Source organism: Cyprinus carpio, chromosome A9 (assembly GCF_018340385.1).
Source record: "Cyprinus carpio isolate SPL01 chromosome A9, ASM1834038v1, whole genome shotgun sequence".
In the NCBI taxonomy this organism is placed as follows: Eukaryota; Metazoa; Chordata; class Actinopteri; order Cypriniformes; family Cyprinidae; genus Cyprinus; species Cyprinus carpio.
In genome coordinates this window covers 24320671-24342497 of record NC_056580.1, presented here as the reverse complement: position 1 = coordinate 24342497, position 21827 = coordinate 24320671, and the positions used below count along the sequence as shown (strand labels likewise).

Below are 21827 nucleotides of genomic sequence, written 5' to 3'. Positions count from 1 at the left end.
ACCTACAGACTCACTGTACAGGGCCTTATAGTTAGAGTTTTGGTGGGGACTTCCCTACTCTCATAGAATTAAAACTTTATAGTTATCTTTATCATCCTTGGTGTGAACAGCCCTTAATTTGCATGAATTTGTACAACCTTTTTGTCTGCTTACACCCCACTGATGGTTACATTTAGGGGTGGACCCTCATGCTTGCTTTGTTTTAAAAATGATATGTTTCTGTGCAAATAGACAAAATCACCACCTCGTAAAATAGTTATGTTTTCTCATCAGTTTATTTTACTTTTAAAGTTTTGTGTTGGCTTGCTCTTTTCAATTGGGTTGCTGTAGATGAAAGTACAGCTTGGTGCTTGCAACTCTGAAAAACATTACCAGGGAATTCTGGAACTGTCTACCAAGTGCATACATGTAAATGTGATGCTTGTAAAAATGCGCAAATGTTTTGTACGATCTGCTTGCACCGCACTAACAGTCAGGTTTAGGAGTGGACATTTGTGCTTTTTTTCTAAAAATAGTTTGCTCCCATATTAAATCACATTGTACAAATTCAGTCACCACCTCGTAAAATACATATGTGTTTTTTTATTCGTTTTTTATAAATTTGTGCTGGTTTGCTTTTTTAAATTTTGGTTGCTGTAGCTCAAACATCTAGCAAAAACATTCTCATGAAATGCATGAACTGATGCATAACAAATGCATTCAGATGTAATGCTAATGAATATGCACAAATTTTTGTACAACCAAGCTCTCTTTTTCTTTTATTCTTACATCTCTCAATATCTCTCTGCAGTGTGTTTGTGGTTGTGTATGTGTGTGTGTGCTCATAAGTAGCAGCTGTACAACACTACTGTGGATGGTTCTAAATGCATCTCACACTCATAATGACAGGAGAAGTGTATCCTCCGTCAGTAACCTGACCCAAGGGGAGGGACTGCACCCATCTGTTCTGACACAGTGTGGGACTCCCCCCTCTCCTCCCCTTTACCCACCTCCTCACATACACAGGACCCCATACTATATACGCATAGACATCCATGCACTACTACACACACACCCAAACGCACAAGGCGCCCCCTGCTTTTGGGAAGGGGACTCCACAATCTGTGCTCTAATGAATGTGAGTACCTGATTCCAAAAGCCATTTGAACAGTAATAGAATCCGTTTCCTGATAATGTGCTCCCGAGGGCAGAGTCTGAGAGCTCGAGGTGGAGCCATTAAACAACATTTTACCTAATAGAAATTAAATATCTCATTCTGCTGCTCAGAACGCAGAGCTTTGAGAATATATGTGATTGAATTAGCTCTATAGACTTTGTGAGAGATGAACAGGCAATATTAGCCAACTGTTGTGTTTGAGAGAAGCAATCACAGTGTATAATTCACAGCTATTTACTGATAACCAAAGCTTGTACATGGAAATCTCATTTTTGGCACTTTATGTGCTTAGACCAGGTTTAAATCTAAGTTTGATTTTTAACTAAAATGAATGATATTTCACAGCTCAGGCCAGAATGTGGCTCAGTTAGTGAGATGTGAAAAAGGCGCCTGGGTTGTGGTTTTGTTTGGTAAGGTCAGAGCCACATGATCCTTTAAGTTCACTTTGACTTGCAAGTGCTCCCCCTACAGGTAAGCTCTGAGAATTGAACTCGTACAGTAACTGAGTCTATGACTATGTCTGGAACAGCATAATTACGTACTACTCTTTCTGTAGTATATGTGAATGTATATACAGTATGCTCAGATCAATGTACAGTACATACAGCAAAGCATACTGCACAGAATACTGTGTCCCACAATGCAAAACCTTTTATTTCCATGTCACGAATGAACTGAAAATAATGTGGCATCATTTTTTAAGTATCTTTTGACTGGTGATATTTTTAAATAAAATTTGAGTAAAAAAAATGGAAATGAGTCATTTTTATTCATGACACATCGACACACTACTGTTCAGAGGTTTGGAGTCAGTAAGTTTTTTTTATCTATATCTATATCTATCTATCTATCTATCTATCTATCTATATATATATATATATATATATATATATATATATATATATATACATATCACATGATTTTCTGTCTCCATAATTGTGTACCGGTTTTATGGTCGTAAGCTGGTACCAGGGAGAGCCAGGCATGTCATACTGAACAGACTTGCACTTGCATTTCTGTTTGCATCGTGAGACATGTTCTTAAACAACAAAAAAACATCCATCTGCAAGTGTCACATCAGCCACGGTGAGCCCTTTTATGGGTGGTCACAGCTGGCACCAGCTCCATGGTGGAGGTGCCCCAGAAAATGCTAAGTGGGGCATGGGAGTGCGCAATGCCATCTGCGGCGTGCCACCCCTCTTCCCCCACATTCAGTGGCATTCTTCCTTGCCACATAGGCCAGGGGTTTCCTGCACATGACACCAAACCTGAATCGGCAGTTCTACTGGATCAAGTCTATATCCAACAAAATTTACTGACCACATTTAACCTTATTTTTCTGACCCATGACCCTTTGTTTACCTTGTTACATCACAGTACTGCAATAACTACAGAAGTGAATGGTGGGAAAAATTTTGACCTTGTTTTGTACAGCTTGGGCAGGCCGAATACAAGAGGGGTTGCCTCTTGTCGCCATAACTCATATTCTTGATTAAAAATGCAAACAGCAAGCAAGTATAAATTCTGCTTTACAGCCAGGACCATATGTTCGGCTTAAGCCATTTGCCAATGCCTGAAAAAGGGTACTAAAGGCAGTTTGGAGTGCTTGTTTTTTTTACCACAAAAAACAAAAACCAATTAACTCTTTATTTTTCACAGTCACTAGGAGAAAGGGCCACGCACTGTCCATTCTGAAAGACTGCAGCTTGGAAGACTATGATGGGTACGTATATTTATATATTATTGTAATGCAAATTATTTTTTCCTAAGAGATTAGGTTCCTACTGTATCTCAGGGTTTTTATAGTTAACTAAAGCCATAAAATATTTAAAAAATGTTAGCTTAATGAAAGGGAAACTTAAGGAAATGGAAACATTTCAGTGTTCTAAATAAGAAAGCAAGGAAGAAAAAGTGTCATTGAACAACATAAGCATGACAACTCTTATTTAAAAGGAGAACTATTCCTTTAAAGGCTGCTTTACGATGCGAGTGAACATGGCATGGATTCAAAGCCAGATGACAGAGTAATCCTGCGTCTCTCGAGGTGACATTTAGCCTTAATAAATAAAGTAGGTGTTTGAGAGAGAGAGAGAGAGAGAGAGAGAGAGAGAGAGAGAGAGAGAGAGAGAGAGAGAGAGAGAGAGAGAGAGAGAGAGAGAGAGAGAGAGAGAGAGAGAGGTGGATTTTTGCAAAATGAGTGATAATACATTGATTGGAGCAGCGTGCCGTGGGGCCCAGTGCGGAGCTCTCCGGTAGAGCAGGTCTCTCTGGTGCGGCTCGGCAGGTGGCTCCTTAATTACCTGTTCTGGAAGCAGTGATGAAGTACCGCCATCCAGCCGACCTCGGGTACAGGGCATCGCTCACACCACATAGTACGGTCTCTCTCCACGTGCTCCAGTACTTCTCACAATTAGCTCCTCTTAAATATCTCCGGCCCTGTCTTAACGCTCATCCGTTACTGCCACCCTACTGTTCCGCTGCATCCTCTGGGCTCGGTGGGAGAGGACGTGCTGGGTCTGGCACAGTAGTCTTTGATTAAAAACACAGCGTGCAGGTTCACGGCAGTGACAAAGGGACAAGGGCGAGCACGAGCGAAGAACACATTCACATTGAATGGTGATTAATCTGTGGTGTATGAAGGTGGTAAGAGGGCTTGGTGGCCAGGTTCTTGCGAATCTAGAAATAAAGAGATCAGACACTCTAAGAGGTCATAGTGGAACTTCAACAGAAAGATGAAGTTGAAGGAAGACATATAACCACAGGGTTGAGGATCACTGGGTCTGATAGGATTGTTTCAAAGAGATGGTGTTGGTATTATTGTGAGGCCTATATAGTGCTGGGTGGTATCACAATATTTATACTGATGATAGAGATGCGTGCAGGACTGCTTTATGTAATTTGTATGTGAGAGCGACAAAGAAACATGGAGCAATGACAAAATAGGATAAAATAAGGACATTTTATCCTGTTTAACCTTACTTTTACGGTTTGGGGTGTGTAAGATTATTATTATTTTTAAATTATTATTATATTTAATAGTAAATATTATTAGTATTTAAAATAACTGCTTTCTGTTTGTATGTGTTATAAATGTAATTTATTCCTGCAATACCGAAGATGAATTTTCATGCATCCAAATTTATTATTTTTTTTTGGCAATGCCATAAAAGTCATTACTCCAGTCTTCAATGTCACGTTTTCCTTCAGAAATCATTCAATTATGTTAATATGGTGCTCAATAAATATTTTATTATTATCAATGATGGAAAAAAAATTTCTGGATTGATAATTTTTTTTAAAATAGAATTGCAACTTAGAATTCTAAAATGTTTTCACTGTCCCTTTTGATAAATCTAATGCATTCTTACTGAAAAGTATTAATTTGCTTAAAAATAAATCTTATTTACCCCAAACTTTTGAATGGTATTGTGTAATTTAGATCAAATTCTGAAGAGGTTATATAACTGCTTTAAAAAAAGCAATATTTAATCACAGAATATTGAGGTTATGCCTATGCTGCAACCATTGCAACATTATTAAATTTACAGTAAAAAAAAAACTTAACTCAAAGTAATGCTACTGAAAAATGTAGATAAAGGTGAAATGTGTAAACATAACATACATTAAAAAAAAAAGTTTTTTTTTCTGCCATTGTGTGAAAAAACAGAAGCACCCACCTTAAATTCACCCAGTAGGTGAGCCAATTTTACTGTGTAGAGCTGCTCAAACACTTCAACCCACAGATGTCTTGTAGTTGTTTCTCATGTTAATTAAGCTGAAATGAGAGAAAGTATTTTAACATTAAGTTAGTAGCATTACTGCTTCAGTTACTCCTTTGGTTACTCCTCACTGGTATAACCTTGTGGCATCATACATTATATCTCTGCACTTATGTTAATAGATTTCATTACATCTAATAGATTTCTCTTACTCCTGTACAGCATCTCTAAGACTCAAGACTTAGCACTGAGGATAATGCCTGAGTTGAATTTCTACATCAGTCATGATCTGTCTGTGTATTCCAATTTCAGAAAGCTTTTTTTTTTTTTTTTTTTTCGAGGATTATAGAAATGATGCTCTGATGATTTTGTTGAAATTTAATTTTCTGTCAGCATGACAAATCACTGAGGATATCTAAGCTACTTAACCCGGCGGGGGAAAAAAAAAAAAAGGTCATTCTTTCTGTTGTTTGCTAAACAGGATAATCTTCATGCAGGGAATTTGTGTCAGTACTATTGCTACAACCACATGGGGTACATTTCAGTCGCACAAGTGCTATGCAAAGTGGTCTTCACAGGGGTATAGTTCACTCAAAAAATATGTGTTTTAATGTATTTCATAAATTTTTTCATATTATATATTATAACACATTTTAGACTTAAGGCTTTATCAAGGTGATACTAGTCCTGATTTTACATTAAATAGCTGACAGTTTTGCAAGAACAATCCATAGGGTGGTTTATTTAAAAGAAACGTTAAAACACACTACATCTCAGCAAAAGAAAATAAAATTGAATAATTCCTCACATCCCATTTTTTGCCTGTTGAGGAAGTGTGTTGCATTCCTTTGAACTCTATTAATTAACCTCTGAAGAATTCTACAAAGGTAATACTAATCACATTTTTTATTAATAGATCCATCACTCATTAATTACTTCAGCAACTGATGCTTCCTCCAGTTTAAATGGAACGGTGCTATTTCAGTTACGTCTCAAATGAAGACACGCGGTGTGCCACACACAATAGACGTTAAAGTGATGGCACATCAGCGATGGATGCAATTATTCCCCTCACACATTTATTATAATTATCAGCACCCTGAATGGAAAGATGATATTTGTGCAATTTTTAATGCCATCACATTGACTGCTGATAGATGGGAAGTGAGATAAGTGCCACAATATTAGATTGACATGCAGAGTTGGGGAACGTTACTTTTATGGAAGCAGTATGTTATGTTACTTTTTCATTAGTTTTTCTCACCATGATCTCACCAATACTACCTTTCCTTCAATGTGGCAGCACTATGCTTGCTTTCAGGCATTTTTCAATGGAAAATGCTATTTTTCCTCATGTTTTGCCTGCCAAAACTAAACTATAATAGGTTCTCAGAATAAAAAGGTACAGAACTGAACACTTTCAAAAGGTACTAATATGCACTATTCAGTGGTAAATAAGGTACGAAGATGTACCTTTTAGCTTTTGTACCTTAGGGTACTGTTGCATTGATGTTTAGTAATCATGGGCTGAAGGAAAACGATTGCATTCTGTATATGTCTGATCACAATGACAATCTGTAAAACTATGATACGCTCATGCCCACTCATACTACAACAACTCGTAATGCTTTTACACCATATTTATTCCCTTACTTTTCCTAACATGGAAAAAAGAGAGATGTTTTTACAAACCCGATTCCAAAAAAGTTGGGACACTGTACAAATGTGAATAAAAACAGAATGCAATGATGTGGAAGTTTCAAATTTCAATATTTTATTCAGAATATAAAATAGATTACATATCAAATGTTTAAAGTGAGAAAATGTATAATTATAAGGGAAAAATAAGTTGATTTTAAATTTCATGGCATCAACACATCTCAAAAAAGTTGGGACAAAGCCATGTTTACCACTGTGTGGCATCCCCTCTTCTTTTTATAACAGTCTGCAAATGTCCTCTTTAGTCCGGATGACATGGCGTCCCAGTTTTCCAAAAATAACTTCAAATCTAGATTCGTCTGACCACAGAACAGTTTTCCACTTTGCCACAGTCCATTTTAAATGAGCCTTGGCCCAGAGATAACGCCTGCGCTTCTGGATCATGTTTAGATATGGCTTCTTTTTTGACCTATAGAGTTTTAGCTGGCAACGGCGAATGGCACGGTGGATTGTGTTCACCGACAATGTTTCCTGGAAGTATTCCTGAGCCCATGTTGTGATTCCCATTACTGTAGCATTCCTGTATGTGATGCAGTGCAGTCTAAGGGCCCAAAAATCACGGGCATCCAGTATGGTTTTCTGGCCTGGACCCTTACGCACAGAGATTGTTCCAGATTCTCTGAATCTTTGGATGATATTATGCATTGTAGATGATGATAAAAATCAAACTCTTTGCAATTTTTCTCTGAGAAACTCCTTTCTGATATTGCGCCACTATTTTTCGACGCAGCATTGGAGGAATTGGTGATCCTCTGCCCATCTTGACTTCTGAGAGACACTGCCACTCTGAGAGGCTCTTTTTATACCCAATCATGTTGCCAATTGACCTAATAAGTTGCAAATTGGTCCTCCAGCTGTTCCTTATATGTACATTTAACTTTTCCGGCCTCTTATTGCTACCTGTCCCAACTTTTTTTGGAATGTGTAGCTCTCATGAAATCCAAAATGAGCCAATATTTGGCATAACATTTCAAAATATCTCACTTTCAACATTTGATATGTTTATCTATATTCTATTGTAAATAAAATATAATTTTATGAGATTTGTAAATTATTCCATTCCTTTTTTACTCACAATTTGTAGTGTCTCAACTTTTTTTGGAATCGGGTTTGTAGTTGTATTAATCAGTAAATAAGTTAAATAAAATTAGAAATGTGCATTAAGTAACTTGGATATTATGGTGCAAATTAGCTTTGCTATTTGAAGAAAAAACTCCATAATGTGCATTACTTGTATCTAGGGAAGTAAATAAATAAATAAATATTTTAATCATGCATTTGATCAGATTGAATCATGCCCTCTGACCTTTAAGTAAATAGTGTAAAGCATTACATAAGAGTTTTTACTTCTGAGAAACAAAATTTCCACTTTTAAGAGTTTTTTTTTTTTTTTTAAATCAAAAATGCAATCTAAACATTTTCAAAGTAACAAAGAACTAGTTTTAAGTTGACAAGCATCTTAAAATGTAACACTCATAGTGTGAGACAAAACAAAACGACTAAAAAAAAAGCATCTGTACATTGTCAAACCATTTAAAGAAATAACTCCGTGTGAAGTCTTCCTTGGACAAATAAGCAAACTCCAAAAAACGATTTACTGTAAACTAGTGATGAACTTACATTTACTGATAATGAAACAAAACTTTGTTGACGTATAAAGCCTTTTTTATTATTGTAATTCTTATTTTTTATGCATCTCACACAATAATGTCTTTGAATTATATTAATTTGTGGGCTTGTCTTAAATATTGATATGCAACTAATTTTAATCTAATTAATCAGCATATCGTGTAATTGATCTGATTAACATTATTAATCAGTTGACTGTCCTACATGCAACAAGTTAACTTCAGCACTGAAGCTTGGTTAATGTGGAAAGTGGCTTGTTCATCTCGACCCCATCCGTCATTCCCATAAAGCTCTGCATTGTCTCTGCATGCCGTGTGTTTGGTAAGACTTCTCGGTTGAAGCTTTAACTGCTACAGATAAAGATAAGGCACGGTCTCTGACAAATGTGGAAAGCATAAAAGGACTTAACACAGCTAGTCCCGTCTACTCCTCCATAAAATAACCCAAAGGTGAATAGGTGAGCTTTGATGTATCGCTTAATATTTGCTATCCTGATTTGGTAAATTCGAAGCATCCTGCGAGGCTTAACATATATGGTGGATCAAAATATTGCAATCAGATTTATCCCAAACACCTGCGATTGCAAGGTCACAGAACTCATTTTGTGAGTGGCATAACTACTTGCTTATTAGAGCTGGCCGTGTCTGCTAAACAAATCTATTTGTGAGATTGTGCAGTATTGCTAAAGGGCATTTCTGAATTAAATGTAATCAGCTTTACTAGGCTGTGTTCATTTATTAGTAATGTGCTTAAAGCAGATTAGTGGGCTCAGCCGTTTTTAATGATTTATTTTGCTGCTGAGATCTGACAGATTTTCTGCTATTCTTGAAAAAAAAGGATATTTTCCAATTAGAATACATGGTGCCTCTCAGCACTTCCATGGTTTAATCTATTGTGCAATACGACATAATGGGAATTATGGTTTTCATTAATTGAAATGGATTCCTCTAATGAAGACTTGCTAGGAATTTTTTAATCATATTTAAGGAATAACTGTGCCATTTTTGCAATGTGTTCTGTATGTTCAATCAAATATACATCCATATGGACTTATCCACATATGAGTGAACAACAGCCTAATTGTTACATGTGTGTTAGCCAGCCCTTGGCCATGAGTTTGGGTCACGTGACTCACCGCCCATCCGTTTGCTTTCTCTCTAGTGTGGTATGTGTTGGGGGAGATGGCTCTGTAGCCGAGGTGACCCACGGGTTGCTTCTCCGGGCCCAGATGGACGCTGGGAGGGACACAGATTCCATCTTCACGCCTGTCCAAGCAGCACTTCCTCTCGGCATAATACCAGCAGGTTAGGATCAGGGGTGGTGTATCTGTTTCTCCTGCAGCTGTCCCCAGTACAGCCCAAAATGTCCAGCTCCTCTCACGAGAGTGCATGTGAATCAGCGCTCGGTCCTCGCTGAGTCAACATGAATTCAAAATTGACCCAGTTTGCTTTTATTACACGTCTCTGGTCTAACTGTGCATAATACATCATACAGGTTATATATACACGTTAAATTTTTGTCTTTGTGAAGTTATCAACATACCTCCAGCTTTTTCTGGATGATGTCACAAAAACCAAATCTTTAACCCGTCACCCTTTATTCTAGTACGTAACACCCACTTTTCAAAATACAAATTCCCAATATTTATTCTTGTTAAATATCATGTTTCAGAAGTAAATACTGTACTTCCATAATCTGTAAGTATTTTTTTTTTAATAAATGAAAATAAGTTGAATATTAAAAATAATAAATGTTAATCATAATCATAATATAAATTGTATATCGTTTCTGGGCTTATTGTATGTATATTTTCAGAATTATGTTAATTGTGTGTTATTATATTATATTATTAATTTGAAACCAATTTTACTTGAATAATCTGTTAAATATTTTTAGTGAAAAAGTTGAATAAAAAAAATAAAAAATACTTTTGCCAAATAAGTAAATGCATGTAAAAAATAAAATAATGTAATTACTGAATGTAAAAAAAAAACGTTAATGTACAACATAATACAAATAATAACACTATATTATAAGATCAAAACCAATTTTACTTGTATAATGTTTAATTGTAATTTTTTTTATTTTTATCTATATTTTTATTATTTAACTTTAAATAAATAATATGAACACTAGCATAAATCATCATCAAAGCAGACATGGACAAAAAGCCACACAACAATTTTAAGGTACTTAAACACCTTCATGAGATATTTAAATGAAGAAACTGAAATAAAACCTATAATTGATAATCACAGCATGTCAAAATATGACTAGAAGTAAAATATGATAATGTATAGCAACAGCCTTGTGGCTAAACCCTGCGACTTTATGCTTCATTCCAGCACTAAAACAATCAGAGGCATGCTGCCAATTAAAAATCGAACCCTGTAGTAATTTCGGTCTCTAGTTTCTGCGCTGTCAGAATGATTTAGTTTGATTGTGTTCTGAAACTCCTCTAGCGAAAACAAACAGGCAGCTCATAACAGCAGCAAGTGAGTGTATCATTATCAAATTGATTTAATCACAGTCAGGCCTTTGAATGGCCCACTCACACACTGAGTTAATTGCCTTCAAGAGTGTCTGAAATTGAGCATCCTCCATTTGACTCTCCTTTGCAGTCTTTGAAACGGCTCCACTGGCCTTGGTTCAGCAGCCCAAAGCCCTGCACATTTTCCACACTCACACAGAACTGACTAACATCAGAAATTTTATCTCTTTTTGCGGGAATATGGTGCAAAGCAACCCCAAAAAGCTGGCAAACTGGGGTGGGAAGAGGAGGGGAGAGCAGAGTAGATGGGTACGATAGCGGCCCCTAGTTCTTTGGCCAAGAGATTGACCTTCACTTGTCATTTCAGGCACAGCAAAATGGAGTGCTGTTGTTAGGAACAGTGGAAGCCCTCCAACTCCGCACCCGCTGCAAACTGACCGTACCAGGGTCACGCTTTCTCTTCATTAGTGCCGAATCCAACGGGAGTATTTGTAAACAGTTTCCTGTCACATATGCAAATGGGGAAAAAAAAATGACCCACTGCCTCTGCCGTTTTCCTGTGTAGGTTTGGATGTGTCATTCTGTGTGACATCAGACACAGGTCAATCCTTAGCGATGGAGGAAATGGAGTCAAATCACTCTGTTACAGCTTTGCAAAAACACCCATGTAAACTCTTAAAAATAAAGGTTTCCAAAAGGGAGCTTTTACAGTAAAGCCATAGAAGAACAATGGAACTTTTCAGTGAACAGATCCTAAAATAATCATTATTTTCTTGGTGTAATCAACATTTTAAAAATAAAATGGGTGTTTTTGCAGTAATGGCCATTTTGGGTTCCTCAAATAACCTTTTGTGAAGCGTTCTCAAAAGAACCACTTTTTGTTAGTGTGAAGAACATTTCATTATCTAAAGAACGTTTTTTCCACTATAAAGAATCTTTAAGATCCTTTTGTCCAATGAAAAGATTCCATGGATGTTAAAGGTTCTACATGGAACCATTGATACAGATGAAGAACCTTTATTTTTAAGAATGTAACAAACCTTTTGTGCAATGGAAAGGTTCAGTGGAGGTTAAAGTTTCTTCATGGAACCATTGATGCCAATAAAGAATCTGAATCAACTATAGTGATTTACCACAAGTAATTACCATGTGCACATCAATAAAATATACATGAAATGCCCTCATATAGCAGCCAAGTTGATGTCTAATTATCTTAGCTGAAAAGCAGACTAGCCTCTTTAACGCTTTAATTTGTCATTTTTATGCTCCTTTCTGTCAGTATTCATAACACAGTCAAGTTGAACAAACATTCAAGATTTTCTTTTTCGAAAGATTAAACTAATTACAAAGAGCGTTTCAAAGACCTTATTTACACAATGCAGGATAAACATACAAAACTGCAGCACCCTGCCCAATTAAAGGCTTTCTCACCGCACCATAGTATATACTCCTCAGTATGTATAGCATATAAATTGCAGGCTTCTAATTAATTTGCCTGCTTTTAAGGGTTTCAGGGGGACTGTTAATTTCTTTGATATTCCAGGCAAAGAACCAAAATGTTGGTGCAGTTTCCACGAGACTCTCAGACATGCTTGACTAGCGAGTCATTGCATCACATTCATCTGCCTGGATGAGGGAGACATTAACTGCCTTATGAATATTCATGCTGTCTGCTTAATTAAGTTAATTGTTCTACAGAAGTGCTCGCACTTCCAAGGACAATTTTTTTCTCTCTCTCTCTCTCTTTCTCCCCCACATCTCCCTCTTTCAAAGCCCCCTTCCTTCCTATCCCCCCCCACCCACACACTCTAATATCTGGGCGCTACTACCATTCGTCACCGGGTTCTGGAATGGAGATGGGTAATATATGGAACTCCCGATGATGTTGGCACAGGCTGTTGCTCTGAGCCTTGCAGGAGAGGCAGATGCACGCTTGAAATATAGTCTTACCACACGGCAGCAGCGCTGCAGACATCACCCAACAACAAAACAATCAATGTCCAACACCAAAAAACAACCAACATGGAATGACAACACTTTGGCGAACCTCAAGTGGGTTTTACGAGATCTGTTAGAAATGGTAATTTTAGCATTCAGATAATGAGTTTTTTAATATCACACTCACTGAGACTGTTAAGTAACCGCATTCATTATATTTATTTTAATTGGCGGTAGACCAAGTACTCCTTATATTACAGTTTCCCTGTCCCTGCAGGACTCACTTTGCTAAAGCCACAGCTTGTGTTTATGATAGGGAGTGATATCAGCTCTCTTCCAAAACCTATAGCGAGCTGCCTACATAAGCAGTATTTTAAGGATATGCATGCTTCTGTTTTGTAGGCTCTGTCAAAAGGAAAGAAATTGTATTTTCATTAAGCCAAATTCTGATTCCAAATTCTAGTGTCTTTTCTGTCAAAGAATCAAATAACCGTCTGTCCATCAAAAAAAAAAAAAAAAAAGATGGAAGATGCTAAATATACTTTATTCAACACACTGTAAAAAATGATGTGATCAATGTTATGGTAACATGTTTTTCCATTACTTTAACTCATCAAAATAATTTAGCCAATCTAATTTTCATTCTTACAGACACTGTAATAAAATGGACACTTTTTTAAAGGCAGCATAAGGGAAATAAAAATGTGATTAATTGTCAGAAAAATATCACATGATACTAAAATAGCATTTGAATGGAATTAACTGAAAGGCCTACTGTGTCCATTATATCAATTACCACTGAACTTTAAAAAAAAAAAAAAATAGGTGAGTGAACACAAAAACACCAATTTATTAATTAAATAATTAATTCTGCAGAAAGCTCAGAGATATTCATTTTCTGAGTGTTTTATTGAGTTTACCAACAAGTCTTCATAATACAGCATAATGCCTTCTGTAAAAAATAAAAAAATAAGAATAATAAAAAAAAAAAAAAAACTGAGTCACGACTCATGATACAATGCCATGTCTGACTCATACAGGATGTACTCATCTGATTAATCTGATGAGTACACAAGTAAACAAAATGACTAGTAGCTAGCAGACAGTACAGCAGCTCACTAGGTTTTGGAACTCAGTCCATCAGACGCTGTTACCTTTACTGAGCCGAGGCTCAGAGCCTGGCTTTTGTGTTGAAATCATCACAACATATGGAAACTCCCAGAGAGGCCAGGAAGCATCATGGATGTGTTTGTGAGGGAGGGCTACATTACCAGTGACCTGGTAGGTGGGAAGAGGCACATATACTTGCAGCCAAATTCAGTTGGAGTGTGAGTGTGTGTCCAGCACTGTAGGCCTGGCCGTCTCTATCGTCAGAAAGGGAGGGAACGGTTTCATCCAACACCTCCGTCCTGTTCTCATTTACAGACATTTGCTTTACTACCCAGTTGATCTGAGCAAACACACTGGCCAGATAACTGCATGAAAGGAAATGCCTACTCACCTAACAAGGACAAGCCTCTTTTTGCTGCTTGTCTCTGGTAGTAATCAGTACAAATACACACACCTGTTCTCCCTTCGCAAGCTGCCAGCAAGGTAAACCACCTTAATTGGCACAAGGTGATATTAACTTAAATTAATGCCCTTTAACAAAGTCCTCATCCTGTGATGATTAACTTTACCTAACTCATTAGATGGGCAAAACTGCTGCTGTTTTTAAATCAGTGCTGCAGCCCAACTCGCATACTAGTCTAAACAGTGGGCCAGACAAGATTTAGAGTGTCCCAGATCACAGGATATTTCCTAATGGATGAATCTAAGATATTTATTTCTTATTTAGCTCATAATTCACCTGAAGAACAAAGAAATGAATGAATGAATGTTAAAAACTATATGCCACAGTATTTAGATGGTCTCATTGAATCAGCATCAGCATGTGTCTAATGAGAAAAATCTTTATCTCAAAATCACTTGTCCAGAGAACAGAATTTATTTCGAATATATTGAAATGCACTATATTCCAAACTTTATCAAGCCATATGATAACACTGTGAGAAACAGATACAAATTTTATCTCAAAAAGTTTCTTATCACATGCCTTTAGAAGACTTGAAATATAGTGCAATTTATGTTGCATGTTTAGAAACAATGTTGTGAAATTGATAAATTAAGCTTTATTTAATTTATCATTATTTTCATGACTATATATATATATATATATATATATATATATATATATATATATATATATATATATATATATATATATATATATATATATATACACAACTATCATGTTCATAGACCAAATGGAAAAACCTTTAAAAAAAATTATAAAATTTTTAGGATCATTAAGATAATAGGATCATAGCCTCACTACACACTCATAAGTTTGTACTTTCCTGAATTGCATGGTTTTAGTGCATATTATAAGTAGTAATTTCATATAAATACTATATCAACTGAAATTCATGTTGTAATATTGTTATGCTCTGAAAAGAAAACATGCTAAACAAAGAAAAATGTGTAATTAGTGTATATAAAGGGCATAGATTATTGAGGACTTTAAGTGAGCTGTGATTGGTCGAATAGAAATTGAATGGACAGGTTCCCACTGTCCTCTGTGGCAGGTGCTGGAGAACATTGATATGCAGGGGAGAGAGTCTACTACAATAAAGCAAAGCTAGATTTTTTTCACGTTTCTGTAGCCATTCTTAATGGAATCTCATCACTCACTGAGAGTAAACAGTGTCTGTGCAGGGATACACACTATAGCAAACATCATGGGACCATATGCCACAGCATTCAGATGGTCTCATAGCATCAGCATCAGTGTGTGTCTAACGAGAAAAAGCTTTATCACAAAATCACCTGTGCGGAGAACAGAATTTATCCAAATAGAAAGGCTGCTTGTTTATGAAATGCATAAGTCCACTTAAAGGAACAGTTCACCCAAAAAGCAAACCTAAAAATCTGTAAGCTGTGTGCGTGGAACAAGAGAAATACTGATGAATCTTAATGCAACTTTCTTACCACTTTCTTACCACAACTCGAGCTCAAAAATAAGACTCATCTGTAGACGCACTATATTCACAATATACTGTAGATGCACTATATTCCAAATCTTCTATAGCCATACAACAACTTTATGTGACAAACAGACCAACATTGTCATTGTTCCAAGACATGGAGTATAAAGCATTTTATGTCACACTGTAGGATCATTAAGGCAATATTAAGTCTATAAGTCATTCACGTGTGTTTTGGGGCCTGATCCTAGTAAACTATTAAAGAGTGTTTTTTTTTTTTTTTTTTTATCCCTCTATAGGTTCTACCAATGTGGTGGCCTGCTCTGTGCATGGAATAAGACGGGGAATGACTGCAGCCTTGCACATCATCATGGGTATGTTTTTTTTTTGTTGTTTTTTTTAAGCTTCTAGCCATTCTCTAGCCTGCCTGTACGCTAACAGTAAGGCCTTGAGGAACCACGGCACTTAATGGAGCACAAATATAGATGATAATAATAATAATATGTAAATGGTATTCGTATTTACTTTTCAGCTCCACTGAGTTATGTGTGCAGGGGCAATGGTTTCATTTTCACACACTGGAAGTCTGTATCTCCCTCTTTTTGGTGCATCCCAATGGCAGCGCATGCGGTGGATCTCTGTAATCTGTTGTTTAATTAGAGTGCACAGGCTGTTGTTATGGGGGCCGAAAGAAGACAAACCCCCCACACAGACTCTGCCTCTCCAGCTTCAGAGATCATGGTTAACAGGTCCCATGGAACGAGAGACGGTCCCGGGAGAGGTGGAGATACGTCTGTCGTCAATCACCCGTACGGTCCCGCCACAAACACGGAGTTTCTTTGACGTGGCTGTGGGCCGTGGTTGGAAGTGTTACTTCTAGTTGGCAGTGTTCGCTTTGGCTTTAGTACTGCATGTTCCTGTCTGTCTGTCTTTCTGCGAGGCGTTTTTGAAGTTAGCACCAATATGTCTGGGCCATTGTGTCGACTGTGCAGGCTCTCCTGGGCTTAGCTTAACAGACAAGCGGATTTGGCTTGTGTCAGGGGATTACATGCGCAAGCTAAGCTTGTATCCTCCAAAAAAAGAAAAAAGAACAAGTACTGGCAAAAATTTTGCTTTACAGCTGAATTACGATTGGGATGAACTGAACACATTTAGAACCACACAATAAAATTACAGAATCAGTTGTGTGCACAAGTTAATGAGGTTCATTGTTGTCACTGTATCATGTGGATTACTGAGAAATTATTATCTGGTGATATTTTGTTTGCCAATCATAGGCTTCATATGAAGTTCATTGTTGCGTTAAAGGAATAGTTAAAAAAAATCCTACAATGAAAATCCTGTCATTATTTACTCAGCCTCATGTTATTCCAGAATGCTAATTTTATTTGCTTCTGAAGAAGACAAAAGGAGAATTCTAGGGATCTTCATACAGTTATTTTCCATACAATGACAGCGAGGCTTTAAATGTACAAAAACAACATATAAGCAACACAAAAAATGAAAACCCTGTCAATTACTCACTCCCATGTCATTCCAGAATGCTGTGTATTATATATATATATATATATATATATATATATATATATATATATGTGTGTGTGTGTGTGTGTGTGTGTGTGTGTGTGTGTGTGTGTGTGTGTGTGTGTGTGTGTTCACCTACTTCTGTCACCCTGAATCACAAAACCAGCCTTAAGTCGCTGGGATATATTTTTAGCAATAGCCAAAAAAACATTGTATGGGTCATGAAGATATTTTGTAAATTTCCTACCATAAATATATCAAAACTTACATTTTGATTAGTAATATGCATTGCTAAGAATTCATTTGGACAACTTCAAAGGCGATTTTCTCAGTATTTTGATTTTTTTGCACCCTCAGATTTCAGATATTCAAATAGTTGTATCTAGGCCAAATATTGTCAGATCCAAATAAACCATACATCAATTAAAAGGTTATTTATTTAGCTTTCAGATGATTTATAAATCTAAATTTTGGAAAAAAAAAATGACACTTAAGATTGGTTTTGTGGACCAGGGTCACATATATATCTGTAGAACACAAAGGGTCTTCTGGAGAAGTCCAGGAAAGAAAAAATAAAAAATAAATCAGTGTAAAAAGCACCTTAAAAGTTTCACAGAAAAAAAAAAAAAATGCAGGTCATACAGGGTGAATGTTCATTCTTCAGTGAACCCTTTAAAGGTGCAAAACTGGATTGTGTGACAAAATCGAATGACAAACCCTCAGAACTGGTGGTGCCTAAAACTCTGCGGCCTAGTTTTATTCTCTCTTGGCAACAGACTCGGATGATTAACTGCAATCTGACCTCCACGTGTGCAAGAATGCGTCTGATCATTAAGTCCAAAGAATTGAGCCAAATGGTATTGTAACTCAGATTTTGACTAAAGGGAGGTGTGAGTTTTAAGAACGAGTGCTGAATTTCTTTTGTTCAATGAGATTGGCACCTTCTCTGTGCACCACGGTACGCTCGCCATCTCAGCAGGAACGCTGAGAAACATCCTGGTACCGTCGTGATTAATTGCTCCATCAAAACGTTGTGGCTCTCGGTATGAACCGCTGAGCTAGATGTAGGCACTCACTCAACAAAAGACAGCTTTTCCTCAGAAGACATTCCGACATGCAGGAATTAGGCATCTTATGTTAAGTGAACTGATTAAAAACACGTTTTACCCTTTCTTTACTAAACAAAATGTCTGGCCTTTGTTGCTGCGAGGTAAAAGAGAAACATCAACGGCACATAAGACACCTGACACGAATGAGAGCGTAATGCCCATTTAGGAGGGCCAATATAGGGCTTGTTCATTTCTAATTAAGCAATATTTACGCATGTGAATAAGGCCAACTGGCGGGATTTGGAAGGATCCAATGAATAATTCATGAGCAGCGAGAGCGTATGATGGGGAGACAGAAGGAGGTCAGGAATGTGCCGGGCTACGGGGACTGGACTCAACCAATGGGCCACCAAATCCAGTCATTCCTGTTCACTCCGACATATCCAATGAATTAACTCAAGAGATGTCACACTGACACTTGATAGATGACTCTATTGTTTCTAATGGACTAGAATTAAATTTGCTGATTATAGGATGGACATTTACATCTACTTAAATATGTACAAATGCATGAATATACTTATTTTATTTTTTTTGTGATCAAATTTTATTTTTATATTAACGAAATAACATCCATTCAAACAATAAAACAAATAGGGAAAGGGGAGCAACAGACATATTATCAATAATTTACAATCTAAAATGCATATACTTACTGGTTGGACACTAGGGCTGGACACTTTTTTTGAAAGAAATAATACTTTTAGAATGATTTCTGAAGGATCATGTGACACTGAAGACTGGAGTAATGGATGCTAAAAATTCAGGTTTGCCTCACAGGAAAAAAATTACTTTTTAAAATATATTTAAAATAAAAAACAGTTATTTTAAATTCTAATATTATTTTACAATATTACTGTTTTTACTGTATTTTTGATGCAGCATTGGTGAGCAGAAAATACAAAAATCTTACCATGTTTATGTTTGCATTGGTTATTTTAATGCTCTCAGTGGCTCTGTTTCAAAGCCTCACTGTCTAATACCTACATACAATAGGTAACTACCTTTTAAGGCAGCATCTTAAATGATGCTTCATAAGTGACCCATTTCATTTATAAGTAAAGTAGCGATCCTCTCCTGAAGTGCATGGGATACTCAACTGACAGTATCAATGGAGCACATATTAGGGGTAAACTGTCAAATATTGGGTAGAATGGTCAATTTGATTGAACCGTTTTATTTTTTATAATTTTTGGTAATCTCAATCTCATCACAATGCTTTATGGGATCACCTTATTTACAAAGAATACATGCCATACTGCTTTCGAATTTGGTCATTTGTAATAGAGCTATAATCTTCATTTGTAAAGGGTTCTTACTGCCTCTTGTGTTTAACCATCCTGTGGCTCTAGTGTCCTTTGTTCTAGTGGTTTGTTACTGACTGCATTACGTTGCTTGTTCTAGGTCATCATCAGCCCGTGGACGTGTGCAGCTTTAGCTCAATGGGTCGTCTGCTGAGGTTCGGCTTCTCTGCCATGTTTGGTTTCGGTGGGCGGACGCTCGCACTGGCAGAGAGACACCGCTGGATGCCACCCAGCCAGCGCCGCGAGTTCGCTCTCATTAAAACACTGGCAAACCTCAAGTAAGCGCTCTTTCTTTCTCAGTTGTGTTGTCAGCTGTAGCTGTCTCTCATCTGGTGGGCTACCAGGGGACTGGCTGGTGCTCCATCAAATCTGGGATTGGTGTCAGAGCAGCCTGGCACAGCACACATGGGCACCATCTCTTAGAAATCACCCTCTTCTTATCATAAAACTACATTTAACTCGTTTGTTCTGTCTCCTTGTGTCCCTCCCCAATTGACCAATGGTGCCTGTGAACCTGAAGACTGCGAACTGTCCTTTATAACCAGCCATGGAGCCGAGGATCAGATAAAGTATGTTAAAGCCCATTTTTAAGGTTTTCTCGCCCCTCATCCCCATCCAAATTTCAGCGTAATTATTTGAATGTTATTTTAAATAAACCACCCCCTGCTTAATTGGCCATTGGAAAGTAATCAAAATGCTGGAGATGCTGAAGGTCACCCAGCTAATGCTAATAAGGAAGGATGCCCCACACTGTGAGGAGCCCATGCAACTCCATTATTACTCAAATGCAGATAATGGTTGTGCACTAAAAACATCTCTTTTTTTTTTACATTTCTTTTACATAGAGCTGAGCGAAGCAGGGATGGAGAAGACATTTGTGAGTACAGCTAAATTAGGAGATACTCTGAAGATATTGCACCATTAGATATCTGCTTCATTGGGCAGCAAATGCTCTCAGCCAAAAGTGCTTCCTTTGAGAAACAAAGGGGTGTGTTCCTCAAGGGGGTGTTTACCAGCCGGAATTCTCCAGTGGACTACATACAAATTTTAGGATAGGTTTATTTTATTTTTATTTTTTTTGAAGACTGGAGATTTATACACAATACAAATCTGAAAATGATTCAGTAAAAGAGCTTGTTATCACAAATGACTGTGATTGGTCCATCTCTATCAGCGTTGAGAATAGTAACATGTACATGTAAATAATACTCTTACATGGCAGTTCAGAAGTGATCTGGATGATAATGCCTTGCAAATCATATATCATATCATTTCATATCATATATCATAATATGTTTTCACATTAAGACATTCAAGTGCACGAGTTTTGTATACAATACATTCTGTGATAGGTGAGCATGGATCCTGGCAGACCAGACAAGGTCTGTACCTGAATATCAGCATCATGGCTATTCCCTGCCTGTGCTCCACGGCCCCCAGGGGCCTGGCTCCAAACACCAGGTCAGTGTTCATGACAACATCGTTTCTAGGTGCTTTATATTTACTACTGTTAATGAGTTTAGGGTCAGTAAAATGTTTTTGGAAGACGTTTCTTATGCTCACCAAGGCTGCATTTATTTGATAAAAAAATACACCAAAAACAGTAATATTGTAAAAAAAAATCTTTTCATTTTTGAATATATTTTAATGTCATTTATTCATGTAATAGAAAAGCTGAAAAGCAGCCATTACTCCAGTGTCACATGATCCTTCGGAAATCATCTAATATTCTGATTTGCTGTTAAAAAACATTCCTTAAAATTATCAGTGTTGAAAACTGTTGTTAAAAATTCAAATAAAGTAAAAAAAAAAAGACAGACATTTCTGTATTTGGAATAACATAGATGGATCATGCACCATAAAACCAGTAATAGGATAATTTTATATTTTGTGTTGACTAGAACAAGCTGTATCTGGCACCTACACAATTTAATCTACATCTACTTATATGCCTCTGAATGAAATGCCATGACCTGCACATGTGTTGCATCAATAAGTTAAAATATCCCTGTAAAAAAGGAAAACAAGTTGTGATGTAATCACTTATTTTTTAATATGGCATATTTGCATGCACAAACTCAAGCTGTTAAGAGTCCATCTCACCTGTTTTTTTTAAATATTCCTTATTTGCAAAATAATCTGATTTACACGTTCATTTGCCATTATAAAATCATTGGGAAACTCAACACAAGTGATGTAGAGCTATATCAGT

General features: G+C 36.8%; 1 protein-coding gene across 1 annotated transcript in view; it reads left to right on the top strand.

Annotated features, from left to right (window-relative positions):
* Positions 1-21827, top strand: part of LOC109084621 (ceramide kinase-like protein) — a 55580-nt gene that overhangs the window by 29018 nt on the left and 4735 nt on the right. The window contains 7 exon segments of the mRNA XM_042764208.1: positions 2816-2879; positions 9385-9527; positions 15978-16052; positions 19716-19892; positions 20127-20184; positions 20461-20492; positions 20968-21076. Of these exon segments, the coding sequence (XP_042620142.1) occupies positions 2816-2879; positions 9385-9527; positions 15978-16052; positions 19716-19892; positions 20127-20184; positions 20461-20492; positions 20968-21076 (658 nt within the window).